Here is a 21,476-nt window from a genome sequence, read left to right as displayed (position 1 = left end):
AGCAATTTGGAAAACCCCACCTTTCTTTGCAACTCGTGCACAATTCTCCCACACGTTTCTTGATGGTCGTGGCATGTGTTGAGATCTCATATTATTCCAGATGGCGAGACATATTTCCAGAACAATTTTGCCTACCATTGAAGAGCTGACTCTAAAGTCCAATTTTAGAAAATGTGTCTCCAGTCGCCATATACCTATAAACACATAAGAACAGCCATTAGTAGCCTTTTAGTTGCTCTCTAATACTATAATGCTTACAAAATTAACAGAATTTTCGTTTTTTCTTCTCAGCTGAAGCACTTAAAGGACAGTGGAAAAATATAAAAGACTCATACAGTCGTCATTTGAAGTCAAAGAAGACTCACACCGGGCAGGCCACACAAAAATATCAGCACTGGCAATGGGGGAAGCATATGACATTTTTGAAACCCCACTTCACTTTCATAAAAACGAACACTAAAATGTAAAGCGTAGTGCTTCACTACCCGAGGAAAGTGCAGAGAGGCAGGAACAGCAACCTTATGATAAAACAGAGGGACCCAACTTGCCTGATATCTCACCCACTAGTGAGCTAGTAGCTACCAGCCCTGCTGTTGTTATTGCCAGCACCGCAGACACACCACCCGTGGACAAGACGCGTGGAAAACCTACAGAGATACACCTAAATACTAGTGAACTGGAAACATTCAGCTCAATCCTACAAAAAGGTCAAGAAACATAAACCAGTCTACTTCAACCGTTGACAGGGTTCTGAACTATTTACAAAGCAGAACAGATGTTGATGCTGTGGTTCACATTTTCCTTTCTTGGGCGAAAAAAACTTTCTCACCTCGCTGGCTCTTGCAAAAAAATGAAAATATCAAATATTATCATGCAGCAGGAAGCAGAGGAGCTAGACGAGGCTATGATGAATCATGCACCATCATCATGTTCATCAGAACCCTCAGCAACCACCTCAAGGGCACCACCACCTACACCAGAAAATATCTCCATTTCTCCACATTACAACACTTTTCGGCCTCAAAGACCTCAAGCTATTCCTCTTGAAACCATGAAACCACAGAACAAAATTTGACTCGAGAGAATGGAGGCTTGCAATCTTTTTTCAATACGTTGTAAAATCTCAAGAATCAAAACTTTAAACTGCGTTTATTTACATGTTTAAAATACGAGAAAGGCAGAAAGAAAATGGATTTAAGTTGTATAACCTTAACGAAATAAGCAAATAAAAGAAATATGCGATTACTAAATGAGTTTTAGCCTATATTACCTTCTTACCTTAACATGATTGCCAGTCGCTCCTCTGGAGAAATAGGCCTCTGCCAGTTGGTATATTGTTTAGTGATACCTTGCCTGATGGCTCTCAGGATTTCATCAAACCTGTCAATATTCATCCTGAAATATATGTAGAACCCTTTTTCGTCCTTCAGGAGTTGGGGTATCAATGTATAAAACTCCCTCAGTTCCCCTCTTGACAAGTTTATATCATGAACCCAAGTGATTCATCTCTTTCGCCTAAAATAGGAACACACACAGCAACCACTTATATATACTTAATTAGAGACTCGTTATGGAATTGTAAATATTTGTACATATATGTGCCATAGTGAATATGTGGAGGAAAAGAACTATGCAGATTTAGTGTTCAGTAAAATACTTACCGGAATTCACCTTCCTCTTCATCAAGAGTGACACTTAAAAGCAAAACTTCCTCCTCCAAAGACGGATCCATGACTGTTTACCGCTGCGATACAGCGCGGTCTACCGAGTGCACTTGGTAGACCGAAATACCGAGGTGATATACCGACTGCGATAATATCACCTTCCTCGGATTCCCGTGCCAGTGTGCACACCTCCATTTACCGCAATGTAATTAGATATTGTCCCGTACCGTACCGAGCTGAGTATCGCGTCTGTGTGTGGGGGCCTTAATTCCATTATCAATATTAATTTCGTGCAAACTCTCATTCCCAATCATGGGTTTGAAAATGTCTCCCCTCCCTATTTTGGCACTGAAATCTCCTAATAAAATTTGCATATGGTACTTTGGGAATTTATTAAATACATGTTCTAGTACTTTGTAGAACCTGTCCTTTATACCATCAACTTTATCTTCTGTTGGGACATAAGCATTCAGAACGATGTCACACCAGCGACCTCTTAGTGTTATATATGACATCCTATCACTAATAAACTATACTCTCTTAAATGTTCACTGTCTCTGTCCGTGAGCAAGCCGGGCATTCATCCAGACTAGCAATATTCATGTGCAAAAATTCGGCCACTGGCCATAGCAATCACAGACTGGGCATCTCTTCACATTCCATGTAATGTAACGAGATGTCTTCATATCCCACTGTAACCATAATATATATGTACTTAGAATATACGATGCATGAGTACATTTTTCTTAATATCCCACACAAATGTTAGTAATACCATCTGTTATCACTCCCTGCAGTTAGCATTTGTATCCAAGACCAATAAGGGTCCCCCCTTCATGTAAATGTGTGTGCCTATTGCCATTGCTCAAAAGACAATTTTTTTTATTGCTAGTGGCATGGGACTAAGTCCCTTGTACTGCAGCCACTTCTGGCCTATTGTCCCAGCCACAGATGATAGGTGAGGGTGATTGCAGAGCAATTGGTGGAATGAAGATTGGCAGGGGAAACCGAAGTACACGGAGAAAACCTGCCCCAGTGCCACTTTGTCCACCACAAATCCCACTTGACCACACCTGGGATCGAACCCGGGCCACCATGGTGGGAAGCCAGCGACTAACCGCTTGAGCTATTGCGCGAAAAAGATGATTTGGTTATCAGCCTACTGTATTAGCATTCACATGTTAGGCATATTTCAATGTCAAATATAATGTAGTGTAATGGGCTATCTCTACATTCAAATTTAGTCATGATAAATGTGATTAAGATGTGTAATATTATTTGATACTCATCATGTCCCACACAATTATTAGAAATGTCATCTGTTATCATGGCCTGCATTCAGCACTTGTGTACAAGGCTCATAAGTAGCACATCCTCCAGACTTACAGAGTAGTACCAGGAAGGTCACTATCATGATGATTCTGTTGTTGCTGCCAACCCATTCATGACACAATCCCATTGTTGTCAATGCCTTCTATATGTAGGAAGCAATGGAGATATAAGTTGACCTGGATTTGAACTCCTCCGTACAGCAGCAAAATTAACAATTTTCCAATTTTTGTCTCTCCATAAGGAATACCTCTGGATTTACCAATTTTTTCTGTGGTACTCCCTTTGGGAGAAATAGGGTGGGACAGGCAGACAGGATTGGTGATTATTTTCATCCTGGTGACTCCCTTCATGTGCCACAGCATTATGCCAAGTGCTACACATTTGAAATTTCCCTGTAGTTCAGGAACTTTGAGAATATCCTGTGCATCACAAATGCAAGATACACAGATATATGAGTATACACATACATATTTACTTCTACCGTGTAAATAGTGCAGTTCAAATAGCATCAAACTTAAAGATCAACTGCATTTACATGTTATTATTAAGGTAGCCATCTAACACATCTACCTGATCCTACCAATCACTCAGAATATATATCACAAGAAACCCCTCTTTGAGGACAACAGAAAGGCACTGGGGACATGTAGCTCATGAATAAGTTGTTTCCTACTTGCTAATGACATATCTGCTTCCAGCAGTTTATATACTCAGACACACTAAGCATGTGTTTCCTATGAGTCAATATTTCCAGTAGTTTACAGCCTCATAAACTCTGAGTCTAATAAGATGACAATGTGGCCAAGCAACATAACAGCAACTATGTGATACAACATAAGTGAGAGATTTGAGATTCTCAAAACAGCGAGCATGAAGACAATTGTCTTCTAGAATATGAAACCTGTAGTCTGAAAGATACTGATGTTTTGGGGGAACTCAATGTCTCCATGTTCAGGTAGCTACAGGGAGTGGGATAAACAGGATAGGGACCCTGGGAGAACTGCAAGACAATCTGCAGCCATTAAACGGGCTTTTTAAGGGCAAACCTTTGTGTGTCTACACTTCAGATACAAAGGCCTTTGGAATCCATGTTCATATGAAATTCTTGACTTGCTTTTGGCAAAGGAATGTCTCCTCTTAGCATCACAACATAATTACAAACAATCTATCATTACCAACACATTACATTATTTTAAATTTATTAGGGTAGCACCAGATAACTTACAGAAGCCCTCCCTGTGGAGCTGTGCAGTTTCAAATGACGACAGTCCTTGCTTAGATGCATCCAAGTAGAGAAAAATCCTGGATTTTCAGTATCCAAGCGTCTGGAATTCTGATGCAACCATCAAATATTTCAAATAAAATGTACCACTTCTTTAAGTAACTTCAAAAACAAAACTGCAAGATGCACATATTCATCTAACTCACAGTAACTCTCCCAGTAACGACTAGCAATGATGCTGTTGACCTACTTCACACAAGTGCCATTACAGTCGCAGTGATGCCTGATTACAATATACAGTAGCTGAATTTCTCTTTGAACTGCAGCAGATCTGAAATCTTTCACACATTTATCTGCTATGTCTCCTATGAAGGCACACAAGCAAGAACTGAAGCAAAAACACAGTTGTCACTTTGAAACAGAAAATGTAAATATCATAAGCCTGGAAAAGGGTAAATCCAATTCCCAATACAAGCCAGATAACAGGGAGTTTACTGTACGTATATTAGTGTATTTTTTTTATTGCTAGTGGGGTGGGACTAAGTCCCTTGTACTGCGGCCACTTCTGGCCTGTTTTATCTTATATTACTGTAAGAGCTGAGGAGAATCAGTAAGTGTTTATGAACCATTCCAGTTCAAGTCCTTAAAATGGCCATCTCTATATATCAAACTGTACAGAGTGAAATACTGTAGCAACAATTTACATGTAGCTCTAAATAACAGAGATCTCCAACTGGTTCTTTTACTACAGTGGTCCAGTATTCAACAACACATAGGCTAAATACATACATATACATACAATGTACATAGTATGAAACAAAGATTAATTACCAGTTCCCAACAGTCAATCAAAAGTATCACCAGACTCACTATGACACTCCAGTTCCTCTTCATCACCACCAATTGCACGCCAGAATGCCATAACTACCTGCTCAGCACATGCCTTTCTCTGATCACTTGGAAGACCCTGAACACGTTCCTTCATACTGTGCAGCTGTTCAAACAAAGATGAAAATCCAGCCACCCCTCCACTCTCTCCCAATAACTCATCTATAAAGAAGAAATATCAACCCATTACATTTCATGAAGTTATATTGTATTTATCCATTGTACTTTATCATGAAAATAAAACAATTTCCTTTACTATGCACTTGTGTCTGAGATGTGAGTTCACTGCAATTAAAAATTTGAATGACTTTCAGAAACATACAGTCAAGTGATTCTGGCTATACATGGGGTTCAGACTAGTAATTGGATTTACTGGACTCTGAATAATGTTATTTACAAATAATCATACAGTTCACAAGCAATCACACTTGTAGCACACCCGTTTCACAATCTGCGACATATCATTCCAGCTTGGTTACAATACTGACGCCCTAGCACAGCCCCATGTCAATGACTCTGTTATAGACACAATGATAGGCTGTGGGCTAGGACAATGGGGACATTTCTGTTAGCTTGCAGGCTCTCTATATACTGGTTTACTGCAAACCAATGAGAAAACACCACCCCAAAACCTCAACTGTTGTGTGCATACATGGCTGCAGGGCACTAGTACCTGACGTTACAGACACATCTGGAACTTTCTATGGTTCCAAGATTCTGACATTCAGCCATCATGTCGCAACATCTTTCATTCAAGAAACACTGAGAAGACACTAGTCAGCTACATCTTTCTAGTTAGTTACAACTTACTGACTTAAGTTTTCACAGTCATTAAATATTGATGACAATTCTCTTCTTTGGTTGTTGCTCCATGCAGATGTGGGCTGATCTCTCAGAAGTGCATGCTGACTCCTGCAGAGCTGACCTTGGAGATGGAGGTAGAATGCACCTCTGAGAGATCAGCCCACATCTGCATGGTGTAACAACCTAAATACAATCAACAAGCTGCAGCTTCTACAAATAATCTTCATGTTCTTCATATCCACTGGAAACAAAACTGAAGAGTGGCACCAACTTTCTTATTCTGTGACAAGCTAGATGCTGGGTCAGTGATAATGCCCACAACTTAAAACTGAACATGTGATAATGTGCTGCCTGGTCGGGGGACTCTGACAGAAGAGTATGGAACAATGATGGAATATCAGCAGGAGAAAACTATGAACCTGCCCCAGTGCCACATGAACCTCACATGAAGTCATCTGAGACTGAACCCAGGCCTCCATGGTACATGTCTAAATGTCTGAGCTATGGCATGGCCTACTGGCATCAAGATGAAAAATATTTTTAACATCATCCAGGTGTAGAAGATTTTAAATCTCCTTATTCTACTCAGCTAATGACAAAATTTTAATTAATTAGTGTATCAGTATTATTATGCTTATAATTAATGTAATGTGGAACCCTGGTAATCCAAACCCATTTTAACCCAAAGTCCCAGTAATATGAACTGACTTACAGTACCAACACCACCCACCCACTCACTTGCACACACATGGCACCTCAAAAAATTACAAATTTAATCTAACTGCAATATTTTACTTCCTTGAAGTGAAAATGAATTCCTTTGAGACATGACATTTTGTGTCACTGGACGTGCCTCTCTAGGTGATGAAAGATGTGGCCTGGTTACTGCCTGGCACGTGGTGGAACGTCTATGGGTTCTGGTCATTGTTTATGTGTATGTATATTTACACACGTACATGCAAATACACATACAAATCTTTTGAATATATGATTTTAATAAAAGATTTAAAATTTTTATTTGAAATCCAGTAATCTGAATAATTCATTACTCTGAACAGACCAATGCTTTAATTAGTTGAAATTATCGCAATTTCATGATATTACTACTGAAAAGTGTAACATTTGGTCAGCTGGATTATGTGTATGTGTCCTTACAATAATGCAGCACAAAGATAATAAAAGTTAATCTTGCTCCTCATGAGAGTAACCCAAGAAGTACAACATTCGGTAATTTTTCATAATGATTAAGTATCAAAAATGTATTAAATCAACCAGTATAGTGTAACTGAAGAAGCCTTATATTTAAAATGTGCATTTTAAATGGATGCTTGGACTTAAAACCATTACTGAATGGTGGAACAAATGACAGGTGGGAGAACATATTAAAGAATATGCAACTCCTCCCCCAGTATTTCAAACATTCAGGAAATGTGCAATAAAGAATTAGGAATAATGTGCAGAACTTACCAATTCTGCCCTCAATGTCATCAATACTGGCTCCGGTATGAGCTGCATCATTTTCTTGTTCATTCTGTGCACCCAACTGAACATTCTGTAAATTCTGAACTAACCCAGATACTGGACATCTCTCGCCATCCACAGCTTCTCCACCATTCAACATGGACTGTACAGTTCTTGACAGTTGCTGTGGTCTGTCTGCAAAATTAATTTCAATATGCTATAGACGCTGGTTATATTTCACTTGTATTGTGCAAATGTCATCTACAATGAAAGTTACATTTGACAATTCCATAATTTTTATATTTTCTCTATGGCTCTACAGCCCTTTGCATCTTGACCGATTTTTCAGTTCCTTAATCCTATACAGTCAGTAAAACTCCTTGGATGGGGGATCAGCCTGTCACAAGACCGCTACCTACACACAAGAACAACACAAACACAGAATAAACACACACAGACATCCATGCCTCAAGTGGGATTTGAACCCACAATCCCAGTGCTCGAGCTGGCAAAGATGGTTCATGCCTTAGATTGTGTGGCCACTATGACCTGCTCATTCCATCATTAGCAACAACATCTGCAGAGCTCCCCTGATGTCACTGATATGAGGGCCAAGAATAGGCATGTTCCATACTTAACCATTAACATCTGTGGAGTGCCCCAGTTGTCCCACCCAATACACCTTCAGAGCACATATTGAGAATACATTGGGCCTCTGGTTTATGATAGTTTGATATACACTGATTTGATCATTCGCCAGTCTGAAACTTTTCTTGTAATTTCCTTTGTTTCCTGCCCAAATTCTGGAAAACTCTATACCATGCTCCTGATACTAAGGAAGGTACCTGCACAGAGCTACTGAGCATGTACTCATGGCAATGCCACATTTAACCCATCACTGTAAACCTTCATTCTCTATACAGGACACTGTATATTACAGCAATTTGTTGTGTACATTAATATTGTGTCTTAAAATTCTTTATATATTTGTTTTAAAATAAAAAATAAAAGTGAAACCATGTCTACTTGTAAGAGCGGAAGTGCAACTGCAAGTGAGAATATGACTATACAGATCCATAAGATTAGAATAAATGATGGAAGTTATTAGAAGAATGGAGAGTGAGAAATGGTATCCTACTGCTTGTAAAAGTAAAAAAGTAAAGCTTTCCCTGTAAGAGGCCGTGAAGGCCCATAGGGTTGTGAGACGTTGAGGGTCCCATATTATCTAGACAATCAGCTCATAGATGGCGGTAAGGATGCCAGCCTTACGCGCCGGCCGCGCTTTACTCACCAGGAAAATTACTTAAGTAATTCCTCATACTCATTTCTGTTAGAGGCTGAGCTGACTCCAGGGCCATAGTGCGGCTGGAAGGTTTAGGTCAATTGAAAAAATTCAAAGACATCATCGGGACTTGAACCTGCAACCTTCCTACTGCTTGTAGGGATTTAAATATGGCCCCACCACTGTAACAACAATGCTAGGGCATTCCTCTTGCCAGTAATGCATACATATTTATATTTTATTACAGAATAAATTGACATAAATCCATGTATATACTGTTCATGTTTGAAATATATACATGTTTTGTATTATTTTAAGAAAGTGTCTCAATTTTTGTATGCCTGGAATGCATCCCATTTAAATACATTCTAATTTTTCTTTCATTTATGCTAATTTGATACATATCAGCATTTCCAGGAACCTAACCCCAGTGTAGAACAAGGGTCTACTGCATTCCCATTCTATCAAGATACATTCTTTTTAATGGGATGACTCACACTCTACTTAAGACTGGTTGTTTAGCAAGCTCTATCATCCAAAACTTGACTTGTAATTATTGCTGGCATTATAAAACGCAACAGTACAATAAATATGTGCAGTTGCTTGATCCTTCACTCATCTAAACCCATAAAGATATTTCTATACTGTGTGTGAAGGATTGGACTGTTTGAAGCACATGGTCAAATGGACTCTGACTCCAGCATGGAAAGGGAGAAAGGTGTTAAGGTGTGTCTAACAGATACAGGTTGTTTGGATGGAAGGTACACTGAACTGCATCTTAACAAGTGTCCATAGGGTAGGCGTTCACAGCAGCAGCTTCAATCAACAGAACGTTTGTTAGTTTCTAAAAACTTGAAGTTTCTGCATCACTCTGTTTGCACACAAGAAATCACATCTTACTGATGTTTCCAAAGCATAATCAGTTTCATTTTCCTAGTGAAGGAGCCGGGATACCACAGTCAGTATAGTGACTGGCTATGGGCTGGATGACCCAGGGGTCAGATTTTAAGTCTCAGTAAGGTCAAGAATTTTCTCTTGTCCATGTTGCCCAGACTGGCTCTGGAGAAGACCCAACCTCCTTTCCAATGGGTACAGGGGGCTCATTCCCTGGGGCGTAGAGCTCTAATTAGTGCCAAGGTCAAGAAAATGTGGATCTATGAGTATACATCCACTCCCCCATACACCTTCATGCTGTAGGGCTTAATTAGTTAAGCACAGGGACAACATTACTGTTTTTACATTTTACTGGATGAAAATGGCATGAGACAATTTTCTCACTAAAGGGATGTGGTGACAGAGACATTGCAGCCGGAGCTCTAACATCCAAATTGTGGGCTGACATTGTGCAGACTGATGGGTCATTAATGGCACTACAAAGGACCTTCCCAGTCTGTTAGCACTGGTCTGCAAAGGACTCCTATACCCCACCTCAGGCCATGATTGGCTTTCTTCTTGGCTTGGTCCCTCAACCATTCGTATATAACCTATCCACATGCCCCCTATACTAACTTTGAACCTGAAGACTGGGGCAGCATGTTCCTAAACAAACTGGTAACCACCCACAAATCCACAAAATGTCACGACCCATAAAACCACTATCTAAATCTCCATCACTGAAAAGTTTGCATCTCCACAGAATTCCAGTCCTGCCTGAATGAATATGAATATAATTTGATCATATTATCATACAGAACTGTACTAAAAAACTTCTTAATGCATACTCCATTAAAAAGTAACACACGCTGGATATAATATCTAATGAACAATTATGAGCATACGGTATTGCTTTTGAATCTACTTCAAAACAAAATAAAGCAAATTTCCACAATTAATTTCTGAAGTGACCTCACTGAGAAGACCTCAAATATTTTAAATGGCTTTTCACAGAATACTGATATATGCATAAACCAACTACACCCAAATTTTCTTCCAGTAATGCCAAACATGTGCAAAAATGACAAATATTTCATATGTAAGCCACAGGAAAAAAAATCTTTCATTTATATTGTGATGTGTTCATATAGCATACAAAGTTTCTGAAACATTATTCTGGTTTATGCACAGTTCTTAGTTGGCCTGAGTAGCTGAATGTTTTGATGTCACCTGAAAATAAACCAGAATGGCTTTCTGAATCAATTGTAATACCAAATATGCATGTCTGTTTGTTATACAAAAGAAAATATGGCAGTTTAAAAAAAACAATGTGCAAGGAAATAAATGTAACAGAAATGATGCACAGCCAGTTGTGTGTTTTCAAGTTGAGGATAAGGACTGATGGCCAGTTCCAGTGTCTCGTGAATGTGGAATAAAACATCAGTGAAAAACAGAATTAAATGATTCTGTGAAAAACAGTTTAGTGGATTCATTACTTCAAAAGATTCTATTGGAAACGTTTCTTTCTACTAACACTGAATTGTCATTCCTCCAATGTTGCCTTCTAACCTCTTGCAAACTGACTCCTCATATGTGATCAAACCAGTATTTGGCCCTTAAGCAAGCACAGTCAATCCTCAAGCTAAGGCAAGTTGAGAAGATGACTAAAGTGCATTGCAGCCACAGGATGGTAATTATCAGCAGACAGTTGATAAGACACAATTTATGCAATTTATCAATTTAAATATAATGCATGGGAACAAGAAAATAGTTAATATTTGTAATACAACATTCCTTGGATTAACACATTTTCTTGGAAAATCCACAGAGATACAGTTGTACCCAAACTAAGTTCAGCTTGCTCCGTGATTAGAACAATTAAGCCATTCTTGTCCCAAGAACCACTGAAGATGGTATATTAATCCTATTTTCACTCTATCATGACTTATGGACTAATATTTTGGGGAAATTCTTATTATAGCAATATAATTTTTAGACTACAAAAAATAATTATTAAAATTATGGTGATCAGAGACAGAGACTCGTGTATTTATTTGTAATTACATTTCATAGATCCAGTTGTTACCCAGTAGGGCTGGATATAAATTTTGTCACATACAAAGTAGAATATGTAGAGAATATTTTAGAGAATTAAAAATATTACCACTACAATCTCAGGATATACTAGGTGGTTCAAATATGACCGGGACTGATTTTTTGTAAACAAGTCGCGCTGCGCAGCAGCTGTGCGACCTTGAGTGAAGCCACGACCTCCACCCTCCCTCCTGTTAGGGTTAGAACCTGTTCAGTCCTGTCTGGAAGTTGCTAGAGTGATGCGTGAACAGAAGGTACCACGGAGCGTGGAACAATGCATTGTGATCAAATTCCTCCACTGAAATTCACCACAGACTCCAAGAACAGTATGGGGAAGAGTGTCTCTCATGGACCCATGGTGTAAGTGCTTCAGAGAGGGCAGAGAGCATGTGGAGAATGAACCGCATGATCGTCAGCCGCGTCATCTGTCACCAAGCCAAACACTGATCGTGCAGATGCACTTATTCATGAGAATAGGCGCATCACTATCAAGGAACTTGGAGCAATGCAGTCCATCAGTGTTGGTAGTGTAGAAGACATCATTAAATACCACCTGCACTATTGCAAGGTGAATGCATGGCGGGTACCACGCACTTTGATGGACGTGAACAAAATGGCGCGCATGCAAGTTGCCAGTCGTCTCCTATAGCAGTTTGAAGACGAAGGTGATGCATTTTTGAAGCCTATAGTGACCACCGATGAAACATGTGTGCACTACTTCATTCCCGAGTCCCAGCAGTTATCACGCGAGTGGCGGCATACCAGTTCTCCCAAACCCATGAGCGCACGGAGGAGCCGTTTGGCAGGAAAAGTGATGGCAACGTTCTTCTGGGACTGGCAGGGGGTTATCCATGTAGACTTTCTGACAGATGCCAGAAAAGTCAATGCAGCTTATTACTCAGACCTCCTGGCAACAGACGCGAAGGAAAATATCCGATCCAAGCGGAAGAGAGGTGGAAAGCGGGTAGCCTTCCTTCAAGACAATGCACGCCCCTATACAGCCAAAACAACAATGGAAACCCTCCGGAAATTGAAATGGAACCTTCTGACACATCCGGCGTACAGTCCCGATTTGGCACAAAGTGATTTCTACCTGTTCGGAAGGCTCAAATCAGACTTGCAAGGCATGCAGTTTGTGGACAATGCCGCCGTCATCCAGAATGTTTGGGAGTGGATACGCCGCCAACCACAAAACTTTTTTGAAAAGGGCATCAGGATGCTACCAGAACGTTGGAAAAAATGTGTTGACTCCGGAGGGGAGTACGTTGAAGACTGACATGTGCAAGTAAGTGTTTGGCAATTTTGGTTAAAAAAAAATCAGTCATGGTCATATTTGAGCCACCTTGTATATTCACTTCTGTTGTTTGTGATCAATAATAAACATAATTCTAAGTAGATTATGAGATATATAATACTACGACCAAATTTGATTTCCATCATCCACCATCTCATTTGTCAGTTTATCAGAAGGGACATATTATACTGGGATTCAGTGTTTAACAGTTTACCTCTTCCAATAAAGGATTTGTCCCATAATACAAACAATTTATTGCCCTTGAAATTTTTTTTGTACTTCCATTCATTTTATACCTTAGATGAATATTTTAATACAAGATGAATTAAACCTTTTATAATGCTGTTTATATACTACATTGTACTATAAATTAATTTATTATATTCAGATGTATGTTTATATATTTAAGCTATGATTTCAGTCAAGTACTGCTGTCAAGTTGATGAGTCCCATATGCTTGTTAAATTACTGAATTATGTATAATTACTGTTTCTGTAGTTGTAAGGTGACTAGTTCTGTGCTTTGATCTAATGTATGCACATGTGACACATTCTATATCTGATGGCTTTGGTTGCGAGTAAGGATTTATGGAATGAAAATAAAGATACAGATACAGATACAGTTGCAAAATATACAATAAGAAACAAGAAGGATTCTTAAGATAGAAATCAGTATTTGAACATGGGAAGGTATGACATTATGAGAAATACAAATAAGCAAAACATATGGTACAAGAGATAAATTATGTAAATGCAGTGCCTCAAGCATTTACACTTATTTTGAGCAGCATATACAAACTGTTTTACAGTTTGTAGACTTTGTGCACTGCATGGGAACATTTAGATAACATTGCTGAGATAAATATTCACACACTCTGACCAGACTAGAGTCACACAACATGTAGTGATCCCATGTAAGAAGTAACATAACAGCAAGAATCAGAATCTTATCCTCTGTGCTGGATATATACACCATTCTCCTTTACACCCGTATAAGAATGCTGGAAACCTAAAAAGTCATTTACTGTAATGACTTACTAGTCACCTGAAGAAGAGACATGTATGCCAAATTAAAAAATTATGTCTTGATTATGTTTATATTAACTTTATAAGAATATTGATTTGGTTTCACATGTGGGATAGAGGTCACTACAGAACAGGCACAAATAGCAATAAGTAAGCATACCAGATATATTTAGTATCTGAGGTTCTTACAATGATGGTTATGAAGAGTTCTATCTTTTGGGATATAACACCAATATCCCTGAAAAGTGAACTCTTCATACCAGATATACTTACTTATTTATGGTTTACTAATGTCACTGGTAACAACTCTGATTTTGTAGTGTTGACTAATGGGATGATTAGTAAATAGCAAAATGGGGAGGATGTGGAAGAAAGGGGTCATCATCTAATTTGTGGTATTACCGTGGCATCTGCTTGAATGAATGGAAAAGAAGGACAAAAAAACCTGTCAGGATAGTTGGTCTCCACACCAAGATTAAAAGCAAGGGCCTTCCAGACATGACGCAGGAGCATTAACCACTCAACCCTGAATTTTGGTGCTGGACCATTGTCTCATTAACAAATGTCATGATGCATGTAAGGGAGTCAACAAGAAACTGCAGCAACAAGATACATAAATAAATGTCAAAAGGAAAATTAAGAGAATATTTCACTGCATGGTACTCAATTCTGTTTTTACAGAAACTTTATCTTCGGTAAGGGTGATCTACTACAGGAGAGCGAGATGGACAGGACACAGAACTAACACAAAGGAAATGAGAATTGACCCAGAATTTTTAGTCATAGAACACAAAGGGAACCTACTACCAGAAAATTAAATTAGGACAACAAAAAATAGTGGCCAAATACACTTAAATTAAAAACCACTGGGTGAGGAACAAGAAATTCTTACCAATATAATTCAGTTGTAGAATGAAGACTGTCTGATCAAAGATCTATGTCAATAACATAACCAATATTAGATTTAATTTTACCGACCACACAACACGTTTTTTATTTACTGTGTCACACTACATGTTTCGACCTCAAGAGGTCATCCTCAGGTGTACGAACACAGTTGCACAATCACACGCAATCACATTTCGTTTTTCCACTTATTTTTGATCCTGTATCCTGTTCAGGTCCACGCTCAAATAATATGTGTCAAGTTCTTCTTATAAAATATATTGTCCTTCGGTGTCCTCATGAACTTTTTAACCAAGTGGTAATATAACTAGTTACAGTGAACTAAAATTTAAAATTTTTAAATTTTAAATTTTAACCTTTAACATTTGTATTTTTTAACTTATATTTTATAAGAAGAACTTGACACATATTATTTGAGCGTGGACCTGAACAGGATACAGGATCAAAAATAAGTGGAAAAACGAAATGTGATTGCGTGTGATTGTGCAACTGTGTTCGTACACCTGAGGATGACCTCTTGAGGTCGAAACATGTAGTGTGACAGTAAATAAAAAACGTGTTGTGTGGTCAATAAAATTAAATCTAATATTCATTAAAATATACAACAGGATGCAAGGAACAATTAAACATAACCAATTTCATACTGTATTCAATAAAATTAAGCTTTTGTTAATAGATTTCTTTAGGACACCCAATGAAATGATACCCTCAGTACATAACTACATACAAGTAATATAATAAACATGCAACCAAATGTTTCTTTACCTTTCATTTGTAGATTTGGCCAAAGATGAGCATGCATAGCCTGAACCACTCTCTTGATGCCAGTTGTCTCGATGAAGTCCTGTTCTTCCTCCCACTCTGGATCCAGTTCAGGATTCAATTCTACAAGCTCAAAACCTTGTTCGACACACCACTCTTGAACTGAAATATTTGTGTTTATATTTAGTTGCAGCCTCTGAAGATATTTTAAACCAATGTGAAGCATTTACACACTCAGAATGCTTGACAACAAACTTTGGAATGTCAAGAATAATGAAACACTTCCACCCAGAATTTAGTTTTGGTAGAAGAATCTGAAGAAATGAGACCCATAGTAATATCTACATGCAGATGGGAAGATACCACCACATTGAAACTTAAGGAAATGAAATGGAAGGGTACCAAATGGACTGGCTCAGACTGAGGACCAGCAATGAATTCTTGTGAACAAGGTACTGAATTTTCGGGTTCCATAAAATGCCAGGAATTTCATGAGCGGTTGAGCAACTACTAGATTCTCAAGAAGGATACTGTTCCACAGAGTTAGTTACTACCAGTGTTTATGCTTATACTTAAAACACTTAATGACAAAATGCAAGAATATTCAATGTTAATATTTGGTTTTATCACACAAAACATTTAGCTTATAAATTTTTACTAATAATCAGTTTCCATGACAGATGTCTATTCGAGCCTACAGGTAACGTGGTAGGTCACTGTGCGAAGTAAGAGAGAGCACTACTAAGTTGCAGCACTGAGAATTAACATCTAGTGGGTGGAGGGGAACCTCTGGTCACCACAAGCACTCATATCACTACTAGGCCCACTGAGCACCATATTTTGATGATAACTTACACAAACTGACAAGCCCATGAATGATACATAATGAATGATACTCATGACTCTTTCATTTTGGGTGCTTTACTATGGACGAACAAAGAGATAAATTATATACAACACATTTAAAAATTATAATAAATTATAACACTTTTCTCTCATTGTATGCAATGAAAAGGAACTTGTTTTAATTTAATATAACAGTCTTTTCAAATTGGATCATAAGACTACAGATGTCTTAAGACATAACTTTATGCGAGAAAAGAACTGAACAGATTAAATTAAATCAATCAATCAATTTATTTGTTCCAAGAATCCATATTTGGAGATACAACCTCTAGATATAGAACAAGTCAATTACTACATATTAATATAACATACATATCATACATGAGTCAACAATACTATGAAACTTAATTACCTACAGACTTCATACACATCAATCATACAATACATCACTCCACTTTCAACAATTCAATACCAAAAGAAACCCAACATCCAACATTTTCTTTTATAGATTAAGTGAGGACAAGATATTTGTCATAACATAAAACCATAACACACTCACTTCAGAATTTAAGGGCACTGGAATAAATGAAATGTTTCAACAGAAAGGATTTTAAGTCCCTCTTAAAAAGAGTTAATTTTTTTTTAGTCTTGTCTGCTCAGGGACCTGATATAGCATTGACTGTAAAGTGGCCACTATTATCCAGTGTTTTCATCACACTACTGCTTATGATGAGTGTATCTTGCCTGATATACATGGCATTATAGAGGAGAGGTAGGAGACTAGGAAGAGGAGTTCACTTACTTACTTACTCATGGAGCTGAGCCCTTCTGGAGGAGCTGCCAATTCTGCAGCTACTCAAGAATTTCTCAGCATTTTATGGAACCCAAAGGTTCATTACCGTGTTCACAAGAGCCCTCCACTGGTCACTACCCTGAGCCAGATCCATCCAATCAATACCATCCCATCCTATCTCTCAAGATCCATTTCAATATTGTCCACCCACCAACGCCTTGGTCTTTCCAGTGGTCTCTTTCCTTCTGGCTTTCCAACCAATATCATATACGCATTCCTCTTCTCCCTAATTCGTGCTACATGCCCTGCCCACCTCATCCTCCTTGACTTGCTCAATGTAATTATAATTGAAGAGTACAAGTTATGAAGCTCTTCAATATGCAGCTTTCTCCAACCTCCTGTCATGTCATCCTTCTTCGGTCCAAATATTCGCCTCAACACCCTGTTCTCAAACACCCTCAGTCTATGTTCCTCCCTTAATGTCAGAGACCAAGTTTCACACCCATACAGAACTACAGGCAAAATTATAGTTTTGTATATTCTAATTTTTATGTTTTTGGACAACAGACGAGAAGACAAAAGGTTCTGGACTGAGTATGGTAGTAATCATTACCCGAGTTCAATCGCCTCTTAATTTCCTCCTGAATCAGGCTTTGATCTGTTATTGTTGTTCCTAAATATCTGAACTGTGCCACATTTTCAAAACATCTGTTTCCTTTCTTTATGTCATGATTTTGCCCTTCATTTTGGTGACGAGACAGTAACATATACTTAGTTTTCTCTGTGTTCACTTCTAGACCAACCTCTTTACTTGAGTCAATTAAAGTTTGTGTGTTTTCCTTTATGGTATCTACATTATCACCCAGTAGATTCACATCATCGGCATAGACCAACAGCTGATGTGTCCCATTTAATTTCAGTCCCACCTGGTTTCCCTGGACCTTCCTAATGGCATATTCTAAAGCAAAGTTGAAAATGGGTGGCAATAAAGCATCTCGTTTTAGACCATTCTGAATAGGAAATTTATCAGACAAATGTTTACCTACACAGACTTTACTATACATTTCGTTAAACACATTTTAATCAACCTAACTAGTTTCATGGGTATCCCAAACTCTATCAGAACATTGTACAATACTTCCTTCCTAACCGAATCATAGGCTTTCTTGAAGTCTATGAATAGCTGATGTACTGTCTCATCGTACTCCCATTTTTTCTCAAGTATCTGACGAATGCAAAAGATCTGATCTGTAGTTGATCTGCTACGTCGAAACCCACACTGATGATCCCCAATAATGGATAAAATTTTGTATGAAGTCGATAGCAGGGATATCTTCCAATAATTACTACAGTCAGTTTTATCACCTTTCTTGTGAACTGGTACAATAATAGACTCCTTCCACTGATCAGGCAATTTTTCATTATGCCAAATAGAAGTAATTAGATTGTGGATCTTAGAATGTAATATTTCACCTAGAGGAGTTCACACTCTAATTAAAATGTTCTGTTACCTGTTACTCTACAGACTCCTACTGATGGGCTTTCATGGCACCTTTCACACAAAAGTATTTGCACTTCTGGCTCAAACTCTTTCAGGAAGGAAAGCCAACTCTCCACAGCATTTAACCCATCATTCTACAATTAAAGAGAAATAAGAACAATCAAATGGGCTTTAGGACCAGAAAGGACAGAAGTAATAGAAATTATTCACTTTGTCAACTCTTTAGGGTCTTCAATTCATTCTCCTTACAGGTTACCATATCAAAGACCAATAAGTTGAGTACATAAGATTAATATCCATTGATGACCCCAGACTTCAAACATGTTTGCAGTGAAAAGTACACAAATACACTAAATGGACTTCATCAGATGACTTTAAGTTCAGTAAGTGTATTCTCATAATTCAGTAGGATACTCTTTTACTGTGAATCTGAATTGGTAATGACTATAAAATCTTAAGATGGAATGCAGTGTTACTTTGTATCATTATTTTATTTATAACTTAATACAACTATGCAGTAAGAATTTAGAATTCTTCTTTATTTGTATAAATATCTCTAGTCCCTTAGAAATTACTATATACATACTTATTTTGCACAATGTTCCCCACACATTTTCTGGATCGCACACTGACGGTTGAAGGCATTTCAAAATTACAACATTTACAAAATTCTGAACATTTTTCACACAGCTGTTTATTCATAAATACCCTGTTACTATAAATTCTGAACACCTTTCGCATACCTAAGTACACTTCCATTCATAAATACCTTGTTACTATCAAAATGTATAACAACTGCTTCAACAGACACAGCAAACTCCTCACTACCCAAAGTTTTCTTTTCTACAGAGCATAAATTGACATCCGTCGTGTAATATTTATTATCAATATGCCACGGATAGGCACTGATTCCATCTTCCAGCTTCGTAGGCTCGGGAAGTTCATCAACGCCCAATATCACTGAAATAACCCAAACAATCATTAATAGTGCACTCAAAATGTACTTAATTAAATAACACCCATAAATCGGTCGGCATGCCAGAACTCGGATAATTACATTTGATTATATCCTGAGGGTGGGTACTTGTACAGCTGGCCACTACAGCACAAGGCTTTGGTTCCATATTTTAAATATTGAATATACAATTAATGTCTAAATTAAAAAGCCTGTTCAATAACTTTCTTCGATCACTTCACCAGACATATGACGCATATGACCGCATATTTTCTGTCACTTGTTTCCAACCCTGATTGACCCTGATGGTGCAGGATGGGAATCCAGTTTCGTCACGAAATGTATAACCAACGAAGCATTTCTTGAATGCCTCTGTAGCCTCATGAACTCATGAAGAATTCGTGGTGTTCCGAGCACATATCGATTAGTGACAGTTGTGTAAGATTTATCGCTCTCACGGCGAATATTAGTAACAACTTCTTGCAAAATGAAAATGTTTCGTTTATCCACATGCACCTTCTATTGAATCTAACCTAACACGTTACACGAGTATAGCTTTGCACACTCCTGTGAACTCTGTAAAACGGGTTAATCAGTGATGATACGTAATTCTAACGTATCGTGCATTCAATATAAATTTATATACAATGGATTTTGTGCAATTTATTCAAATTCAGTATAGGTACTTTTAACCAGAACAATATGACAACGGTCATGAAATACCCTTAAACCAAACTAAAACATCGTTACTGCCGGTTACTGCTTTTTGAAGGCCCCGTGCTTCCGTTCCTTTTAAAAATGCACAAGCTAAATTCATTCCGTCCCATGATTTATAATAATACTGATCATTTATACACATTATTGCGCTGATAGAAATAGCATTATTGCTGTGTAGGTTGGTTTTCCTCAATAGGAGAGGAATTCACAAGATCTCGAGTTTGATAACTGTGATGAATATTGCAGCTGTTTAATTTCTGGATGATCACAGTTTGCAGTTATTAAATATAGTGGTTCCCTTGCTACTTTTTATTAAAATCTTATTTAAGGGTGTTTGGTTTAATTATGTGCTTTGTGAACCATTACAGTATCAGATTTCTATGGTAGATAATCGTCATGTAACTGTGGCGCCGGAATTACAGTTTGTGGCGTCCCCCAAAGAAATCAGTTTGTGGAGGTTTCTATCAGTAACAACAAATTTAGGTTACGACAATTCTATTTGGTTGTTCTTGTGTTTATAATAACTTAAAATACAAACTAACTCTCCACAATTTTAGAGAAGCAAATGTTTCAGTAAAATTTATGGATTATATATCTATTTTGTGGTGGCTCTGGTGCAACTGCCTCAGTCTCTCCCCCTTACATCCGGCCCTGTATATACATTATTGTATAAAATGTGTTTCTGTCCCAGATAACTTTAATCCGACCGCGTGAATACTGAAATCCAATTGCATCCCGAATCTTCAACAGAACTTCACAGTATGATGCATAATTCACATCTTCATCATGCTTTTGAAAATGGGCTAACAGTACTTCCTGAGAATCCCAAAACACAGGAAGCATAATCTTCCCAGCTGATGGAGCACTCATAACTTTCAATTTTTTGGTTGAAGGGGAACTGGGATGTTTCCATTGCATTGAAGCACACTTTGATTCAGGTTGGTATTGATGCACCCGTGATTCATCCCCAGTAACAACCCTGTTAAGCATATATTCTCCTTCATCTGCAAACTGTAAAAGATGTTCCAAGAACAGACCCATTCGGTTCATCATTTTT

The 21,476-nt window shown here is 38.0% G+C and overlaps 1 protein-coding gene across 1 annotated transcript; it reads right to left on the bottom strand.

Annotated features, from left to right (window-relative positions):
- Positions 1-4,178: 4,178 nt before the first annotated feature.
- Positions 4,179-20,041, bottom strand: LOC111870052 (alpha- and gamma-adaptin-binding protein p34). Its single transcript, XM_023862016.2, has 6 exons — positions 19,805-20,041; positions 19,517-19,707; positions 18,758-18,881; positions 15,611-15,769; positions 7,378-7,566; positions 4,179-5,268 (listed from the first exon to the last, which is right to left on the bottom strand). Exons 1-6 carry the CDS (start codon positions 19,869-19,871, stop codon positions 5,063-5,065), a joined length of 936 nt encoding a protein of 311 aa, XP_023717784.1. The 5' UTR covers positions 19,872-20,041; the 3' UTR covers positions 4,179-5,062.
- Between the last annotated feature and the right edge of the window lie 1,435 nt (positions 20,042-21,476).

This window comes from Cryptotermes secundus, unplaced genomic scaffold (genome assembly GCF_002891405.2).
Source record: "Cryptotermes secundus unplaced genomic scaffold, Csec_1.0 scaffold165, whole genome shotgun sequence".
NCBI lineage: Eukaryota > Metazoa > Arthropoda > Insecta > Blattodea > Kalotermitidae > Cryptotermes > Cryptotermes secundus.
The sequence above is the reverse complement of the archived record's forward strand: the minus strand, read 5'-3'. Positions and strand labels throughout refer to the sequence as shown.